The sequence below is a fragment of the Diabrotica undecimpunctata genome, chromosome 2, assembly GCF_040954645.1.
Source record: "Diabrotica undecimpunctata isolate CICGRU chromosome 2, icDiaUnde3, whole genome shotgun sequence".
NCBI lineage: Eukaryota > Metazoa > Arthropoda > Insecta > Coleoptera > Chrysomelidae > Diabrotica > Diabrotica undecimpunctata.
This window is the reverse complement of record NC_092804.1, coordinates 90,407,514-90,424,056: the sequence shown is the minus strand read 5'-3', so window position 1 is coordinate 90,424,056 and position 16,543 is coordinate 90,407,514. Positions and strand designations below refer to the sequence as shown.

General features: G+C 31.5%; 2 protein-coding genes across 2 annotated transcripts in view; one reads left to right on the top strand and one right to left on the bottom strand.

The window, feature by feature from the left end:
* The window catches only part of LOC140434729 (arylsulfatase B-like), a 1,454,394-nt gene extending 1,452,243 nt beyond the window's left edge, over positions 1 to 2,151 (top strand). Inside the window, exon 7 of the mRNA XM_072523207.1 lies at positions 1,416 to 2,151. Coding sequence (XP_072379308.1) covers positions 1,416 to 1,936 — 521 coding nt within the window. The 3' untranslated portion in view covers positions 1,937 to 2,151. The remainder of the gene's footprint in view (positions 1 to 1,415) is intronic.
* A 12,915-nt stretch (positions 2,152 to 15,066) lies between these two features.
* LOC140433789 (uncharacterized) lies at positions 15,067 to 16,299 on the bottom strand. Its single transcript, XM_072521765.1, has one exon. The coding sequence runs from the start codon at positions 16,297 to 16,299 to the stop codon at positions 15,067 to 15,069; it is 1,233 nt and encodes a 410-aa protein (XP_072377866.1).
* Positions 16,300 to 16,543: the final 244 nt, after the last annotated feature.

Genomic DNA, 16,543 nt, shown 5'->3' with positions numbered 1-16,543 from the left:
ACCTGTCTAGTTTGTGTTACGTTACAGGATTTGTTAGAATAGGTAGCTCATTCGTTATTTAGGCCTCTTGTGGGGGTGAAAATTATGTACAACACTTTTAATTAACCGGTTTATTTGCTTCCAAATCTTTACGGTAACGCTTTACAACTTAACACTTATCACTAAACTAAAACTAACTTATTTGCCCTTGTTGTGTGGCACGGGTGAGAAAGACGAGGAGAGAGAAACTTCTTTAGCGACTTATATCATTGAAATACTTAATGAGACTGACTTTAGATTACTAGAGAGGGACGAGAGGTGTGCGGGCAGAAGAGGTGTCAAATACGCTGACTATCGTCTGGTCTTTTTTAGCTAATAGATATTTAACATTCACACTACAGAGGCGGCGTTAGATTAAATTTGAGTAGTGAAAAAATTAGTTGGTTTTCCAACAGGTACCTATTATTCCTCAAAAATGGTTGTTATTCACATTGATTCCAATAACAAAAACAACTAATAGTACAAGATCCCACTGCAGGATCACTACTTTTATAACGTAGTTCAGACTCACATTGTTACATATATTTAAAATTGGGAGAATACATTGATAATAGGTTACCAGTCAAAAAGTGGCCGCAAATATGTTTAATTCAATAGTAATTAATTTATTACAAAACGTTTTATTCGTTTATTTATTTTTTAAATAAAATGCTTATGACGAATATGCATGTTTATATCAAATTTAAGCTAATTTTTTTTAATATGATGATATAAGTTTGTTTGAGAAAAAATGGTCGAAAATTAGGGTTTTTGAGGGAAACAGTTTTTGACAGTTGTGTGAATTTTTAAAGCATTCGTTTACAGATATATGAATATTATTAAGTCTATTCCACGAGTATACCACTGTTTTCGTAAATTTTTTACATATAAAAACAATCGTTTATTCATATTATTACTTATCAAACCAGTGTCATTTTTCCCTAATTCTATTTTACTTAATCATTGATACCTTGCGTTTTTAAGAGCTGGCCACCCTATTTTCATTTTTTCTCAGGCAACCTTATATCATCATAATAAAAATAGCTTTAATTTAATATAATTAACATACATATACGTCATCAGCAGCGTATTTTATTTAAAAAATAAATGAACGAAATAAAATACTAGTGAAAATCTAATTACTATTAATTGAGTTAAAAATAATGGCGGCCAGTTTTTGATTGGCGATCTATTATCAATACATTTTCCTTATTCTAAATTTATGTAAAAAGGTGAGTTTGATAAACTACGTTATGAACGTTAGAGCCTGCAGTGTGATCTTGTACTGTTACATTTACCTGATCAGGATATATTCTTCTTTCTGTTACCTGGTTTTAATTTAGTTTTATCTGATAAATTCAATAAAAATAATCTATTTATTCGTTCCTTTGTTTTAGGTTCATTTAACGACGGAATTTACAATGACTATTACGGAGACAGTGGACGCAGTAGCGAGGATCCCCCATACGACTTGAAATTAGTGCTAAAAAGTCCTACTAATTTGGCTATTCAGAACCTTCAGCGTGACACATACCTTGACTCCGAAAAAATTCAAGCACTACGGAAACAAATCGATATCGTGGCTTGCAGATCTAGATCTAAACTGTTTAAATGCAGGGATATGTGTCTTTTTGACCTATACAATGATCCTTGTGAAACCAGAAATTTAATAAAAGAAGAACATTTGCAAGAAGTTGTAAACGCTTTAAAAGGAAAATATTTTAATTATCTTAGGGAAGTCGTACCACAAGCTAAGAAGCAGATAGAACCTAAATCAGATCCTAGGAACTTTAATAATACTTGGTCACCATGGATATCCTGTAGCATATCTAGGAAACGAAAGAGATTTATCGATGTAATTGGAAACTGGTATTCGGCATTTTACTATAAATTAGTATTAAACTTTTTCAATTTTTAAGGTATACTGTTAGTCATATGATAGATACAAACTTGTCTATTACTGTTACTAGTTGTCTATTAAAAATTTTTGCCATTATTACAAAAAGAAATGTAAATTGAAACCAACAACTAGTAATCTAAATAAATTACTATCTAGTATAAAAATAAAAAAGTAAAGAAGTTGTTTGAATAAAACTGTAAAAATATCTTACAAAATAACATACCATACATAATTACATATTAAATAGCTTACCAAAGGTCATTTTATTTTTTTATATCTTTTTATAACAACTCAAGAACGACTGGATCGATTATATTATAAATATTTGTATAAAATAAAGTATACTAAATTATAAATAAAATGTGTGTGTGTGTGTGTGTGTGTGATTGTGCATTATTGGCTTCGGAGTCTCTGTCCATTCGCCATCTTACCTTTATGGGATTATTTTGTATTTTTTATTCGGAAGCTCTAAAGGAGTGACCCTTGCTTTCTTCTCGTTTGCTATACAATCATAGTCCTGCTCTAATTTTACAAAGAAATATTTCCTATATATCTAATTTTACAATTATACCTTAGATTTTTATTTCTCTTATAACATATTCAGCTTGTTTTGAATTATTTCCTTTTGTTGTGTTTTTTTTTTTTCTTTTTTTATATATACATATATATACACACATATATTATTTATTTGTTTTTTTTTCCTATCTTTTTATCTTATATAATTTGGGATATTAGACTAGGACACAATTTGACGCTCAGGGGTCGATCAGAGCATTTAGACGAGACAGGTGGACCTCGGATAGACTTAGGGCTTTGCACGAAGGGAAAAAAACATAGGCTATAAACTTAATCTAATACATAAAATATGTTTATACAAAATTTGATAAATAGTACAATCTTCTGAACTTAATAATTGGGTTAGGTTATATGGTTTGGTGATTTTGGGTATTTTGGTTATTTCTTCACTTAATACTTTTACTTCATTACTTATTTTAGAACAGCCTAATATCATGTGCTCTGTTGTACCTTCTTCTCCGCATGTACAATTAGGAGAATCACTTAATTTTATTTTATATTTATACAGCGGAGTTAAAACATAGTTGAACCTTAATCTGCACAATACAGAGAAAAACCGCTTACTTCCCGACAGTCTTGAGAACCAAGATTGGCTAGGAGGCTCGGTAACTATGTTTTTATAAAATTTTCCTTTTGGACTGCTTCTATACATTTCTCTCCATTCTGTTAGTAATATGGGCTTTACGTGGCAAGCAATTTCATTGTGAGGACATTTATACTTTAAATATTCTCCTGTTCTACTTCCTATTTTAGCTTCTTCGTCTACTTCTTCATTTTCTTTTATTCCACAATGCCCTTTAATCCAAACAAGTGATACATTAATCTTTTGAGATTGTAGTTCATGAAGTTTAGTAATTATTTTGGTAAAAATATAATTACTATTGACCTGGTGGATATTTTTTATTTTGATAACAGCACTTTTACTATCTGAACAAATTGCAAATGATTCTTCTGTAACTTTCATATTACTTATATATAGAAAAGCTTCTAATATGGCGATTAATTCTGCCGTATATATTGTTAGTTTTTCATTTAATTTATAAGATTTTTTAATGTTATTATGTGAATCAAATATAGCGCAACCTACTTTATTGTTACTCTTTGATGTATCGGTGAATATATAGCGACATCTGGGAAGATACTTTTCTAAATCTTGCTTAAATATGTATTGTCTAATTCTTAGGTGAAATTTTGAATAATCTTGGAGAAAAACACAGTTAATTGGATGGATGTTGTAAATATTTATACTATATAATGGATCTATATCTGAAGAGTGTATTTCTTCTATTACGTTATGTATTACATAATATGACTCTGTAATAGTTAAACTTTTTTTCGACTTCCAATAACTGTGGGTAAGATCCGATGTCAACAGTATATTAATTTTTTGGATTAAGTCGCTTTTTTGGAGCTTAATTTAGCTATAAAATTGGAAGCTAAAATCTTTCGGCGATATTTTAGTGGAGTTTCCGCTACTTCTGCAAATAAACAATCAATTGGTGTACTTTTTAAAGCCCCTAGGCATAGGCTTAGACACTTATTTACTACGTGGTCTATTTTTTCTAGTTGACTTTTTGAAGCTTGGTCGTAGAAGAAACAACCATAATCCAGTATTGACCTAATGTAGGATTTGTACAGAAGGATTGCTACATTTGGATCTGATCCCCATTTTGTTCCACATGCTGACCGTAAGATGTTAATTCCTTTTTCTGTTTTCTTGATTAGACAATCTATGTGATTTTTCCATGTCATTTTTTTATCTAGATGCATTCCTAGGTATTTTACTGATGCACGTACGCTACACTTTGTTGTATCCAATGTTAATTCGGTTGGAATGTTTTTTCTTTTTCTCGTGAAAATGCAAACTTCTGTTTTTTCCTGGAAATTTTTAGAACATTTTCATTACACCATTTATTGAGGTTCTTATAAGCTATATTTAATTTTTTGCACCCTTCTTCAATATATTGACATGGTGAATATATACAAATATCATCGGCAAATTGTAGTATAGAAATGTTCTCAGATTTAATTTTACATTCCAGATCTGCTGTGTATATTAAGTATAGTACAGGGCTTAGTATACTTCCTTGTGGTAACCCAATATTGGTCGTTTTAGGGCCCAATATTTCATCATTTATATTTATTGAAACTGTTCTATCGGAATATAGTAATCTGATACGTGAGGTCAAAGCTTGAGAAATTCCCATTTTTTCCATTTTTTCATAGAGAATGTCTAATATTACATTATCATATGCTGATTCTATATCTACAAAAATTGCTGGAAGTGATTTGTTGTTAGTAAAAGCGATATTTATATCACTTACTAGGTTACCTACATTTTCAATGGTTGAACATCCTCTTCTGAAGCCAAACTGTAATTTAGGTAATTTTTTATTATTTTCAAGCCAATGAACTAGTCTGACTTTGATCATTCTTTCTAAAGTTTTTAAGACACAAGAAGCTAGAGAAATTGCTCTATATGAATCTGGATCTTCCGCATCTCGATTTGGCTTTAGAATTGGGATTGCTGAATATTCCTTCCAGCTTGTTGGAAATTCTACCCGATTCCATGTTGTATTTATTATTTTGCGAAAAATTTCTATACTTGATTCTGACAAACTAGCGAGCATTTTATAATAAACGTTATCAACTCCGGGCGCTGTATTATTGTTAGTTTTGAGGCTTTGTTTTATTTCCATACTTGAGAATTCCCTATCTATATCATCCGTGCTCAGTAAACTAATCGGCCGAATATTTGTTTCCACCCAACTTGGAGCAATTTTATTGAAGAACATTTCTACCCACTCCCCTACCTGGATCCTATTTTTTTGAGGATTAAATGTATTTTTTATTTTCTTTATATATTTCCATATATCTTTTATAGGTGTGTTTCTGTTAAGTTGTTTACAAAAATTTTGCCAAGAATCTTTTTTGCTTTGTAATATTATTTTTTTTGCGACTGCTACTGAATTTTTATATTTTAAATAGTTAGTTAAATTTGACTGCCTTTTGTAAAGCAAAAAAGCTTCTTGTTGACATTTAATGGCATTTGCACATCTCTGATTCCACCAAACTTTGCTAAATTCTGATTTGATCTCTGTTCTCTTCTGTGGGATTGCTAGTTTTGTAGCATGATTTAGTGACTCTATAAAACTTTTATAAGATCTTTCGTTATTACTTTCATCTAATTGTTCATCTACTATCTGAGAGAAAAGGGACCAGTCAGCTTTATTTAAATTAACTTTGTTTTTACACTTAAAGGATACTTGAGTAGTATTAAAATGTGTTTTAATTAGAACAGGAAAATGATTGGAAGTACCTAATGGTATAATATCAGTTTTCCAATCACAATTTAAAGTTATATCTCTAGAACATATTGTTATATCTACAGCAGATTTATTATTACTTCCAAATCTAGGTATTAATGTTTCGCTTCCTGTATTTAAATAATTTAAGTTACACTCCTCTATAGCACCGAGAAGCCTTGAACCCGATATATCTGAATAACTATTTACCCATGCAGTATGATGACAATTGAAATCACCTCCTACCAAAAATGGCTTTTCTAGGCTATCAAAAAAGGCAACCCAATCTGTTTCTCTAATGTTTAGTTCTGGTTTGGCGTGTATAGAGTATAGGTGGATTTTGATATTTTTATTTATTGACACTGATACCGACACACATTCTACGGACTTTATTGGAGTAAATTTTGGCTTAGGAAAAAATGTAAGGAATTTTTTTAATAAGATTGCAACTCCTCCATAACCGTCATTACGGTCGTGTCTAAATATATTAAAATTATTAATAAAAAAATGTGAAGATTCCTTTAACCAGGTTTCCGAAAGCAACACTACATTAATCTTATTACCGAAAATGTATTTTTCAAAATGACCTTTATTACACAGAATTGATCTAGCATTCCATTGCAGTATATTTAAGTTACTCATAGTCTGATAGAATTTGCGTTATACTGTCTTTTATATTTTCAATAAGTGTACTATTTTTAATTTCTATATTTGAAAAAGTTCAAACATCTTTGATAAGATTTAATATTGATTCGCGAGTTTTTATCTGTTTACTTAAAGTGCTATTATCATCACAACTATTATTATAATTTGGTATATTTTTAAATTTATTGAAAACAGGTTCTGTTAAAATTTTTGGATTTGAAATTATTTGTTTGTGTTTTTCGAATGTTTCATCGATCTCTGGGGTTATAGCTAACCTCTTTCTTTTTAAAGTAACAGTATATCGGTTTGAATTTGTGTCAGTTTTTGCTACACTTGAAAAACTTCTTTCATGCTTAGAAGAAGCCTCAGCGTATGATAAGTTTTCTACCATAGTTTTTTTAATACTCTTTTGTCTACTAAATTGTGGGTAAGATCCGATGTCAACAGTATATTAATTTTTTGGATTAAGTCGCTTTTTTGGAGCTTAATTTAGCTATAAAATTGGAAGCTAAAATCTTTCGGCGATATTTTAGTGGAGTTTCCGCTACTTCTGCAAATAAACAATCAATTGGTGTACTTTTTAAAGCCCCTAGGCATAGGCTTAGACACTTATTTACTACGTGGTCTATTTTTTCTAGTTGACTTTTTGAAGCTTGGTCGTAGAAGAAACAACCATAATCCAGTATTGACCTAATGTAGGATTTGTACAGAAGGATTGCTACATTTGGATCTGATCCCCATTTTGTTCCACATGCTGACCGTAAGATGTTAATTCCTTTTTCTGTTTTCTTGATTAGACAATCTATGTGATTTTTCCATGTCATTTTTTTATCTAGATGCATTCCTAGGTATTTTACTGATGCACGTACGCTACACTTTGTTGTATCCAATGTTAATTCGGTTGGAATGTTTTTTCTTTTTCTCGTGAAAATGCAAACTTCTGTTTTTTCCTGGAAATTTTTAGAACATTTTCATTACACCATTTATTGAGGTTCTTATAAGCTATATTTAATTTTTTGCACCCTTCTTCAATATATTGACATGGTGAATATATACAAATATCATCGGCAAATTGTAGTATAGAAATGTTCTCAGATTTAATTTTACATTCCAGATCTGCTGTGTATATTAAGTATAGTACAGGGCTTAGTATACTTCCTTGTGGTAACCCAATATTGGTCGTTTTAGGGCCCAATATTTCATCATTTATATTTATTGAAACTGTTCTATCGGAATATAGTAATCTGATACGTGAGGTCAAAGCTTGAGAAATTCCCATTTTTTCCATTTTTTCATAGAGAATGTCTAATATTACATTATCATATGCTGATTCTATATCTACAAAAATTGCTGGAAGTGATTTGTTGTTAGTAAAAGCGATATTTATATCACTTACTAGGTTACCTACATTTTCAATGGTTGAACATCCTCTTCTGAAGCCAAACTGTAATTTAGGTAATTTTTTATTATTTTCAAGCCAATGAACTAGTCTGACTTTGATCATTCTTTCTAAAGTTTTTAAGACACAAGAAGCTAGAGAAATTGCTCTATATGAATCTGGATCTTCCGCATCTCGATTTGGCTTTAGAATTGGGATTGCTGAATATTCCTTCCAGCTTGTTGGAAATTCTACCCGATTCCATGTTGTATTTATTATTTTGCGAAAAATTTCTATACTTGATTCTGACAAACTAGCGAGCATTTTATAATAAACGTTATCAACTCCGGGCGCTGTATTATTGTTAGTTTTGAGGCTTTGTTTTATTTCCATACTTGAGAATTCCCTATCTATATCATCCGTGCTCAGTAAACTAATCGGCCGAATATTTGTTTCCACCCAACTTGGAGCAATTTTATTGAAGAACATTTCTACCCACTCCCCTACCTGGATCCTATTTTTTTGAGGATTAAATGTATTTTTTATTTTCTTTATATATTTCCATATATCTTTTATAGGTGTGTTTCTGTTAAGTTGTTTACAAAAATTTTGCCAAGAATCTTTTTTGCTTTGTAATATTATTTTTTTTGCGACTGCTACTGAATTTTTATATTTTAAATAGTTAGTTAAATTTGACTGCCTTTTGTAAAGCAAAAAAGCTTCTTGTTGACATTTAATGGCATTTGCACATCTCTGATTCCACCAAACTTTGCTAAATTCTGATTTGATCTCTGTTCTCTTCTGTGGGATTGCTAGTTTTGTAGCATGATTTAGTGACTCTATAAAACTTTTATAAGATCTTTCGTTATTACTTTCATCTAATTGTTCATCTACTATCTGAGAGAAAAGGGACCAGTCAGCTTTATTTAAATTAACTTTGTTTTTACACTTAAAGGATACTTGAGTAGTATTAAAATGTGTTTTAATTAGAACAGGAAAATGATTGGAAGTACCTAATGGTATAATATCAGTTTTCCAATCACAATTTAAAGTTATATCTCTAGAACATATTGTTATATCTACAGCAGATTTATTATTACTTCCAAATCTAGGTATTAATGTTTCGCTTCCTGTATTTAAATAATTTAAGTTACACTCCTCTATAGCACCGAGAAGCCTTGAACCCGATATATCTGAATAACTATTTACCCATGCAGTATGATGACAATTGAAATCACCTCCTACCAAAAATGGCTTTTCTAGGCTATCAAAAAAGGCAACCCAATCTGTTTCTCTAATGTTTAGTTCTGGTTTGGCGTGTATAGAGTATAGGTGGATTTTGATATTTTTATTTATTGACACTGATACCGACACACATTCTACGGACTTTATTGGAGTAAATTTTGGCTTAGGAAAAAATGTAAGGAATTTTTTTAATAAGATTGCAACTCCTCCATAACCGTCATTACGGTCGTGTCTAAATATATTAAAATTATTAATAAAAAAATGTGAAGATTCCTTTAACCAGGTTTCCGAAAGCAACACTACATTAATCTTATTACCAAAAATGTATTTTTCAAAATGACCTTTATTACACAGAATTGATCTAGCATTCCATTGCAGTATATTTAAGTTACTCATAGTCTGATAGAATTTGCGTTATACTGTCTTTTATATTTTCAATAAGTGTACTATTTTTAATTTCTATATTTGAAAAAGTTCAAACATCTTTGATAAGATTTAATATTGATTCGCGAGTTTTTATCTGTTTACTTAAAGTGCTATTATCATCACAACTATTATTATAATTTGGTATATTTTTAAATTTATTGAAAACAGGTTCTGTTAAAATTTTTGGATTTGAAATTATTTGTTTGTGTTTTTCGAATGTTTCATCGATCTCTGGGGTTATAGCTAACCTCTTTCTTTTTAAAGTAACAGTATATCGGTTTGAATTTGTGTCAGTTTTTGCTACACTTGAAAAACTTCTTTCATGCTTAGAAGAAGCCTCAGCGTATGATAAGTTTTCTACCATAGTTTTTTTAATACTCTTTTGTCTACTAAATTCTAAACAATTTTTTTTATCAGTGGCGCAATGCTTTTCTTTACAATAAATGCATAGGTATTGGTTCATTTTTTTGGCAATTTTCTACTTTATGATCTTCTCCACAATTTTGACAGCGTTCTTTTGATCTACACTGTGTACTAATATGGCCGTATCTTAGACATTTAAGACACTGCATTACTCTTGGCACGTATTTTTCGACTTCATACACCATTTTTTCTATTATTACCCTAGTAGGTAAAAGTTGACCTCTAAATGTAACTATAATTGTAGTTGTTGGAACAATTTCATTTTTGTCATTTTTACGTGAAATTCTTTTTACGTGACTTACTTCTAAATTATATCCTAATTTCGGTTTAATAATTTCTTTTAATTCCTGTTCCGATAATTCTAAATCTATTTGCCTTATGACTCCCTTTACGTGAGTAAAAAATATTGGAATGTATGTATCGTATTGTTTATCCTTTAATGACTTTGCTGTTAATAATTTATTTGCGCTTGCATAAGAAGTTAATTCAACCTTTATTTTATTAGCTCCTATTACTGATATGTTAACTATATCATGTTTAATTTCTGGTATCGCATTAATTATTAGTCTAGCCGTAGCTATTTTATGTAAATTGCCTATTTTACCTGTATTACTTTGAATATAAACAAAAAATGGCCCATTATCTTTTGAAGAATATTGATTTATTATGTTAATGACCGTGTTTACGTTTAAATTTTTTTCGGAAACAATTTCAGAAACATGATCAGTACTTATTTGTGAAATAGGGTTGATATTTTGAAATCCTCTAAATTCCTCCACTGGAGAAGGTGGAAGATCGGGATGGGACACATCCATATCACCTTCCAACTCATCTTTTTCGGGGGGTTTTCTACCCCCGCTAGTAACACTCATGATCTTTAAACCACTTAAATTTTACTTTTTTTTTTAATCGATATGTGTAATTTTTATATGAATACACTAGTTTTTTTAATTACAAGGTGATAACACCGATTTCTTTAATTAGATTTTAAGTATCGCACGTCTATTCGCTTTGACGAACCGAATCCAACTGTGTAAATAAAATAAAATTAAATTAAATTAAACAAAATAAAATAAAACCAAATAAAATTAAATAAAATCGAAGCGAATCTAATAAAATAAAATAAAATAAAATAAAATAAAATAAAATAAAATAAAATAAAATAAAATAAAAAAAAATAAAATAAAATAAAATAAAATTAAATTAAATTAAATTAAATTTAAATTAAATTAAATTATTTTAATTTAATTTAACTTAATTTAATTTAATTTAATTTAATTAAAGTTTTTACAACCTTTACACTCTTAATAGGTTTCGAGGATGCTCTACTAACAGTAGCACTTTATTTCAGTTTTTCCTGATGATGAAAATAAACATTTTCGAAAGCTTGAAACTTAGTTAAAAGAGTACACTTATTTCACCTCTGCAAATCCCAATAAACCTCAAAGCTCCGTTTTCTAACGTTGTCAGGAAAGACTTCTATATATATATATATATATATATATATATATATATATATATATATATATATATATACATATATATATATATATACATATATATATATATATATATATATATATATATATATATATATATATATATATATATATATATTGTTATGATTCATTTTATCAGCCATAGATAAAATTAAAAATTACTAAATAGACCATCTAATTAAATTTTCAAGATATCCTGGAAAGTTGTTAAGCTATGTAAGATTGAACACAATATTGGTTTGCTCTTAATATATTTCAAAGTACAAAATATAATAATTCAAGTAATTCAACTAATAAACTATAAAAGATATTTTGAAGAAATGAAAACCCATTATCCTGGATGACCTGTAGTAAACAAAATTTAAGATATGCATAAATTATTTTCTTTGTAAAATATATTCGAGTGACATGAGTGAGCTTAAGTGAAGTCATAGAACAATGCGACCGGGTTTTCCAAATGGACTTGTACAGTGAATAAGACAATAGAACAGAATATTTAGAAATTATATTTCTCCGTTTAGTTCTTAAGAATTTGTAGAAACCGATTAGCATGTTAATAGTTTTTAGGAAATTTATAATTGCAGGTAAAATTGTTGTTTGTTATCTAAATGGTAGATGGGGATAAGTGTGACGAACTCTGATTGGAGGAGATTGAAAAAAGTGGGATAGGTATGTAGGAATGAGAGTTTAGCTAGATTTTTGAGGGAGAAAAGATAATCGGTTGTTTTCCAAGGGTGCAAGGCAAACAGTCGTTGTTCTCTGGTGGTCCCCAAGTGATAGTAAGCAGTAAAAGTGAATGTTTGTAAGTTTTCTTGGAGTAAGTGTATCTGACGGAAGCTGATTCAGTAAAATATTGTAAGTTATACTTTTCTACTTATATATTCCAAGAGTCACTGTTCAGGCAGCAACGAGAGATTCAGTTTATCGAGAGGAGAAGAAGCTAGCTTCTTTTGAACGATACGTGCATTTCAAGGAGAATTAGTGGCTAATCACTGGAGGAGCCATGCCAATAACTAATTTTTGACAGACAGGTATTATAAAAGATTTTTTGGAACTTAAATTTAATTCTAGACTAGAAATGTTTGGTTTTGTATAAACTACAACTGATTTTTTATTGGGAGGAACGTAATATTCCTACTGATAAACATTTATTACATAATTCCATGATTTAATCCCTTATTAGAAATGTGACCGGCCAATCACTGGGTAGTCTACCCTATATATACTCGAATTAAATAAATTTCAAACACAAATGTCTGTATTGATACAATAATATTACATCTGTTTAACGCCATATACAATTCTGGTATTAAAGGGAAACGATGGGGTTATTTCCACCGTGACCATAGCGCACCAAACCCTCGTGGCGACCTGTCTAGTTTGTGTTACAGGATTTGTTAGAATATGTAGCTGATTCGTTATTTAGGCCTCTTTTGGGGGTGAAAATTATGTACAACACTTTTAATTAACCGGTTTATTTACTTCCAAATCTTTACGGTAACGCTTTACAACTTAACACTTATCACTAAACTAAAACGAACTTATTTGCCCTTGTTGTGTGGCACGGGTGAGAGAGACGAGGAGAGAGAAACTTCTTTAGCGACTTATATCATTGAAATACTTAATGAGACTGACTTTATATTACTAGAGAGGGCAAAGGGACGAGAGGTATGCGGGCAGAAGAGGTGTCAAATACGCTGACTATCGTCTGGTCTTTTTTAGCTAATAGATATTTAACATCCACACTACAGAGGCGGCGTTAGATTAAATTTGAGTAGTGAAAAAATTAGTTGGTTTTCCAACATACTCCCGGGCCTTGAAGCATTGCTTCAAATAATAAAATAGTTAATGACATAAGAAAAGAAAACAAAAAGAGACAACAACAAGAGCAAAGTTACTAGATTAACATAAGATGAATTCTACTCTATTACTAATTCTAGGGCACACTATCAATAAACTATCAACTACCCATATAATACATGAGTAATTTTACTGATTTCCTAAAAAATATTATACTTTTTTACAATACACTGTAACATTTACCTAATATTTACACAGAATACTCTTCTGTTAATGGACACAATTTTGTGATAGGACGTGTGAAAGTTCCATCCTTCGTTTTGATATTAACAACACGAAACCTTGCCATTATTGCCATGGAAGACCTCAATCACTCTGGCAAGTGGCCAATATAAGGGAGGTGTATTATCTTCCTTCAAGAAGACAAGATCATTTACTTTAATATCTTTATTTGACGTGAGCCATTTGGGACGGTTTAGCAACCTATTCAAGTAATCTGTGCTCCGTCTTTTCCAGAAAAGTTGTTGGATTTTTTTGCAATTTTCCCAGAGATTTAGTCTAGAGGAGGAAATTTCACTTACATCGGACTCCGGGAAAGAGGTGAGTGGTTTGTCTATTAGAAAGTGACCAGGGGTGAGTACAGAGAGATCACCAGGCTGATTGGACATGGCACAGAGGGGACGAGAATTGAGAACAGCCTCTATCTGGGCTAATACAGCGGAGAATTCTTCAAAAGTGAGTGTTAGATTGCCAATGAGCCTGTGGAGATGGTACTTTGCACTTTCCCATATCCCACCATGATGTGGAGAGTGAGGAGGTATAAATTTCCATGTAATCTCAGAAGAAGTGAGAAAATTCTTTATTGAATTTTGAGTATCTTGGTTCCGCAAGAATTGTGCAAATTCTTTCAATTGATTTTTGGAGCCAAGAAATTTGGTTGCATTATCAGAAAATATGACAGAGGGATTGCCACGTCTACTGATAAAACGCTTGAGGGTGAGCAGAAATGATTCTGTGGTGAGATTGGAGACAAGTTCCAGATGGCATGCTCAAGTGACCATACAGAAAAACACAACAATATAACATTTGGTTATAGGAGCCTTACGAAGTTTGGAAGTTTTGAGATTGTATGGTCCACCTAGGTCTGTTCCAACATTTGTAAATGCTTGCGAACACACTGGACGTTCTCTTGGCAAGTCTGCCATCAGCTGAGATGCTGTTTGAGCCTTAAAACGAAAGCATATTTTACAACTGTTAATAATTCTTTTGATCTCCCGCAGAGCATCAAGAAACCAATATTTTAGTCTGAAATTGGAGAGTGTACATTGTGGACCAGCATGACACAATCTAATATGCTCCCTCCTTAGCATGAGTTTCACTAGTTGATTCTTAGAAGAAATGGTACAGAGGCATATTTTAACCTTCCACCAACTCTCAACATTTCATGTTCATCCAGAAAGGGGTTCATGGACAAAAGGGATTTATTTGTAATTGGCCTTTTAGTTTTGAGAAGGGAAATTTCTTGTGAAAACGACTCATCTTGTATGAGTTTGGCAATTTTGAGTTCAGCTCATTTTCTGGTTTCTGATTTCCTGGTATTATGAGCAAATCTTGAGCAATAAGCAATCACTCTTTGTAGATTTGTAAATGAAGAGAATGGTCGAATGAGTTCATCTAGGAACGAGGGAGAGACTTGAGCATGATGTACAATCTGAGATTTTCTTTCCTCTGGAACGATTAATGCTGAACGATCCTGATTAATTTTGTGTTTTGAGTTGAAGAAGGTAAGATCTAAATCAATTTGGGATAGAAAATGTGGACCATTAAACCAGAGTGTACTGTTCGGAAGTTCTAACGTGATATACCTCGAGACAGAATATCTGCAGGATTTTCCTTGGATTTAACATACCTCCAGATAAATTCTGAGTTTTGTTGTATTGTTGCAACTCTATTGGCAACAAAGGGAGTCCACCGTGAAGGGGGTGATTTTAACCAAGCGAGAACAATCTCTGAGTCACTCCACAAATTTATAGAATCAAACTGTGGGATTCTGATTTTGAGGGTACTAACAATTCGTTGGGTAAGTTTTGAGCATATAACAGCACCCATGAGTTCGAGTCTGGGAAGGCTGACAATTTTGAGTGGAGCCACCCTGCTTTTAGAGGCGATAAGAGCACAAGAGAAAGTGTTGGAGTCATAAATAACACGAATGTATACACATGCAGCATCTGAGAAGCCATGAATTTCAATTTTTCTAATATTTTTATTTTTGAAGAGACATCGAGGAATTTTTAGTGACTGCAAGTAAGATAGACCTTGAATGAATTTGAGCCATTCTTTCAAAATTTCAGAGCTAAGATGGTCATCCCAATCAATTTTTGCAAGCCAAATTTTTCTCATTATTAATTTTGCAATAATTACTACCGGAGCAATGAGACCTTCAGGGTCAAAAATTTGAGCTATCAGCGAAAGAGCTTCTCTTTTGGTATAGATGGTTTTAATGAGTGATTCTTGTGAGAACTGAGGTACAGAAATTGAGAATACATCTGAATTGGCATTCCAGTAGAGTCCTAATACCTTGCTATTACCATTTTCTGGAGCTATAACATAATTTGAATCATGAGAACGAGAGGAGACATTTTCAAAAAATGTTTGAGAGTTAGAACACCATTTGTGTACTGATATTCCTACCTTGTTCAATAATTCTGTGATTTCAAAATAAGCCTTTAAGAGATTTGTTGGGTCATCAGCACCATACAACATGTCATCTACATAGCATGCATTGAGGATAGCATCACTTGCAAGAGGATACGATTCTTGATGAGTGCGAGCTAACTCTACCAGACATCTAGAGCTTAGAAAGTTGCCACAGTTAGTACCATATGTTACAGTATTCAACTGGATGCATTGTAACTCATCTTGAGGGGAACTTCGCCAGAGAATGTTTAGGAGATATCTTTGAGTGGGGTTTATGAGAATTTGCCTGTACATGTGCCTGAGATCAGAGGTAAAAACATATAAAAATGTTCTAAAATTTATGAGAGTATCAATTAGTTCTGGTTGAGTTTTATACCCCTTCAACATAATATCATTGAGTGAGACACCGGAGCTTGTTTTCATGGAACAATCAAACAACACGTAATTTATTTGTGAGCTTTTCCTCACGAATAATACAATGGTGTGGGATAAAGTATTTATTATCTGACATTGGGTTTGTGAGTGTGAGGGGTACCACCTTTGCATGACCAAGAGAGAGATATTCTTGTATGAAGTCCTTATACTGGGTATAAACTGTGTTATCCTTTACAAGTTTCCTTTCTAGATTGTA

Excerpts from the sequence above, each read along its gene's own strand:
- LOC140433789 (XM_072521765.1), bottom strand. The coding sequence starts at position 16,299 with ATGTTGAAGGGGTATAAAACTCAACCAGAACTAATTGATACTCTCATA.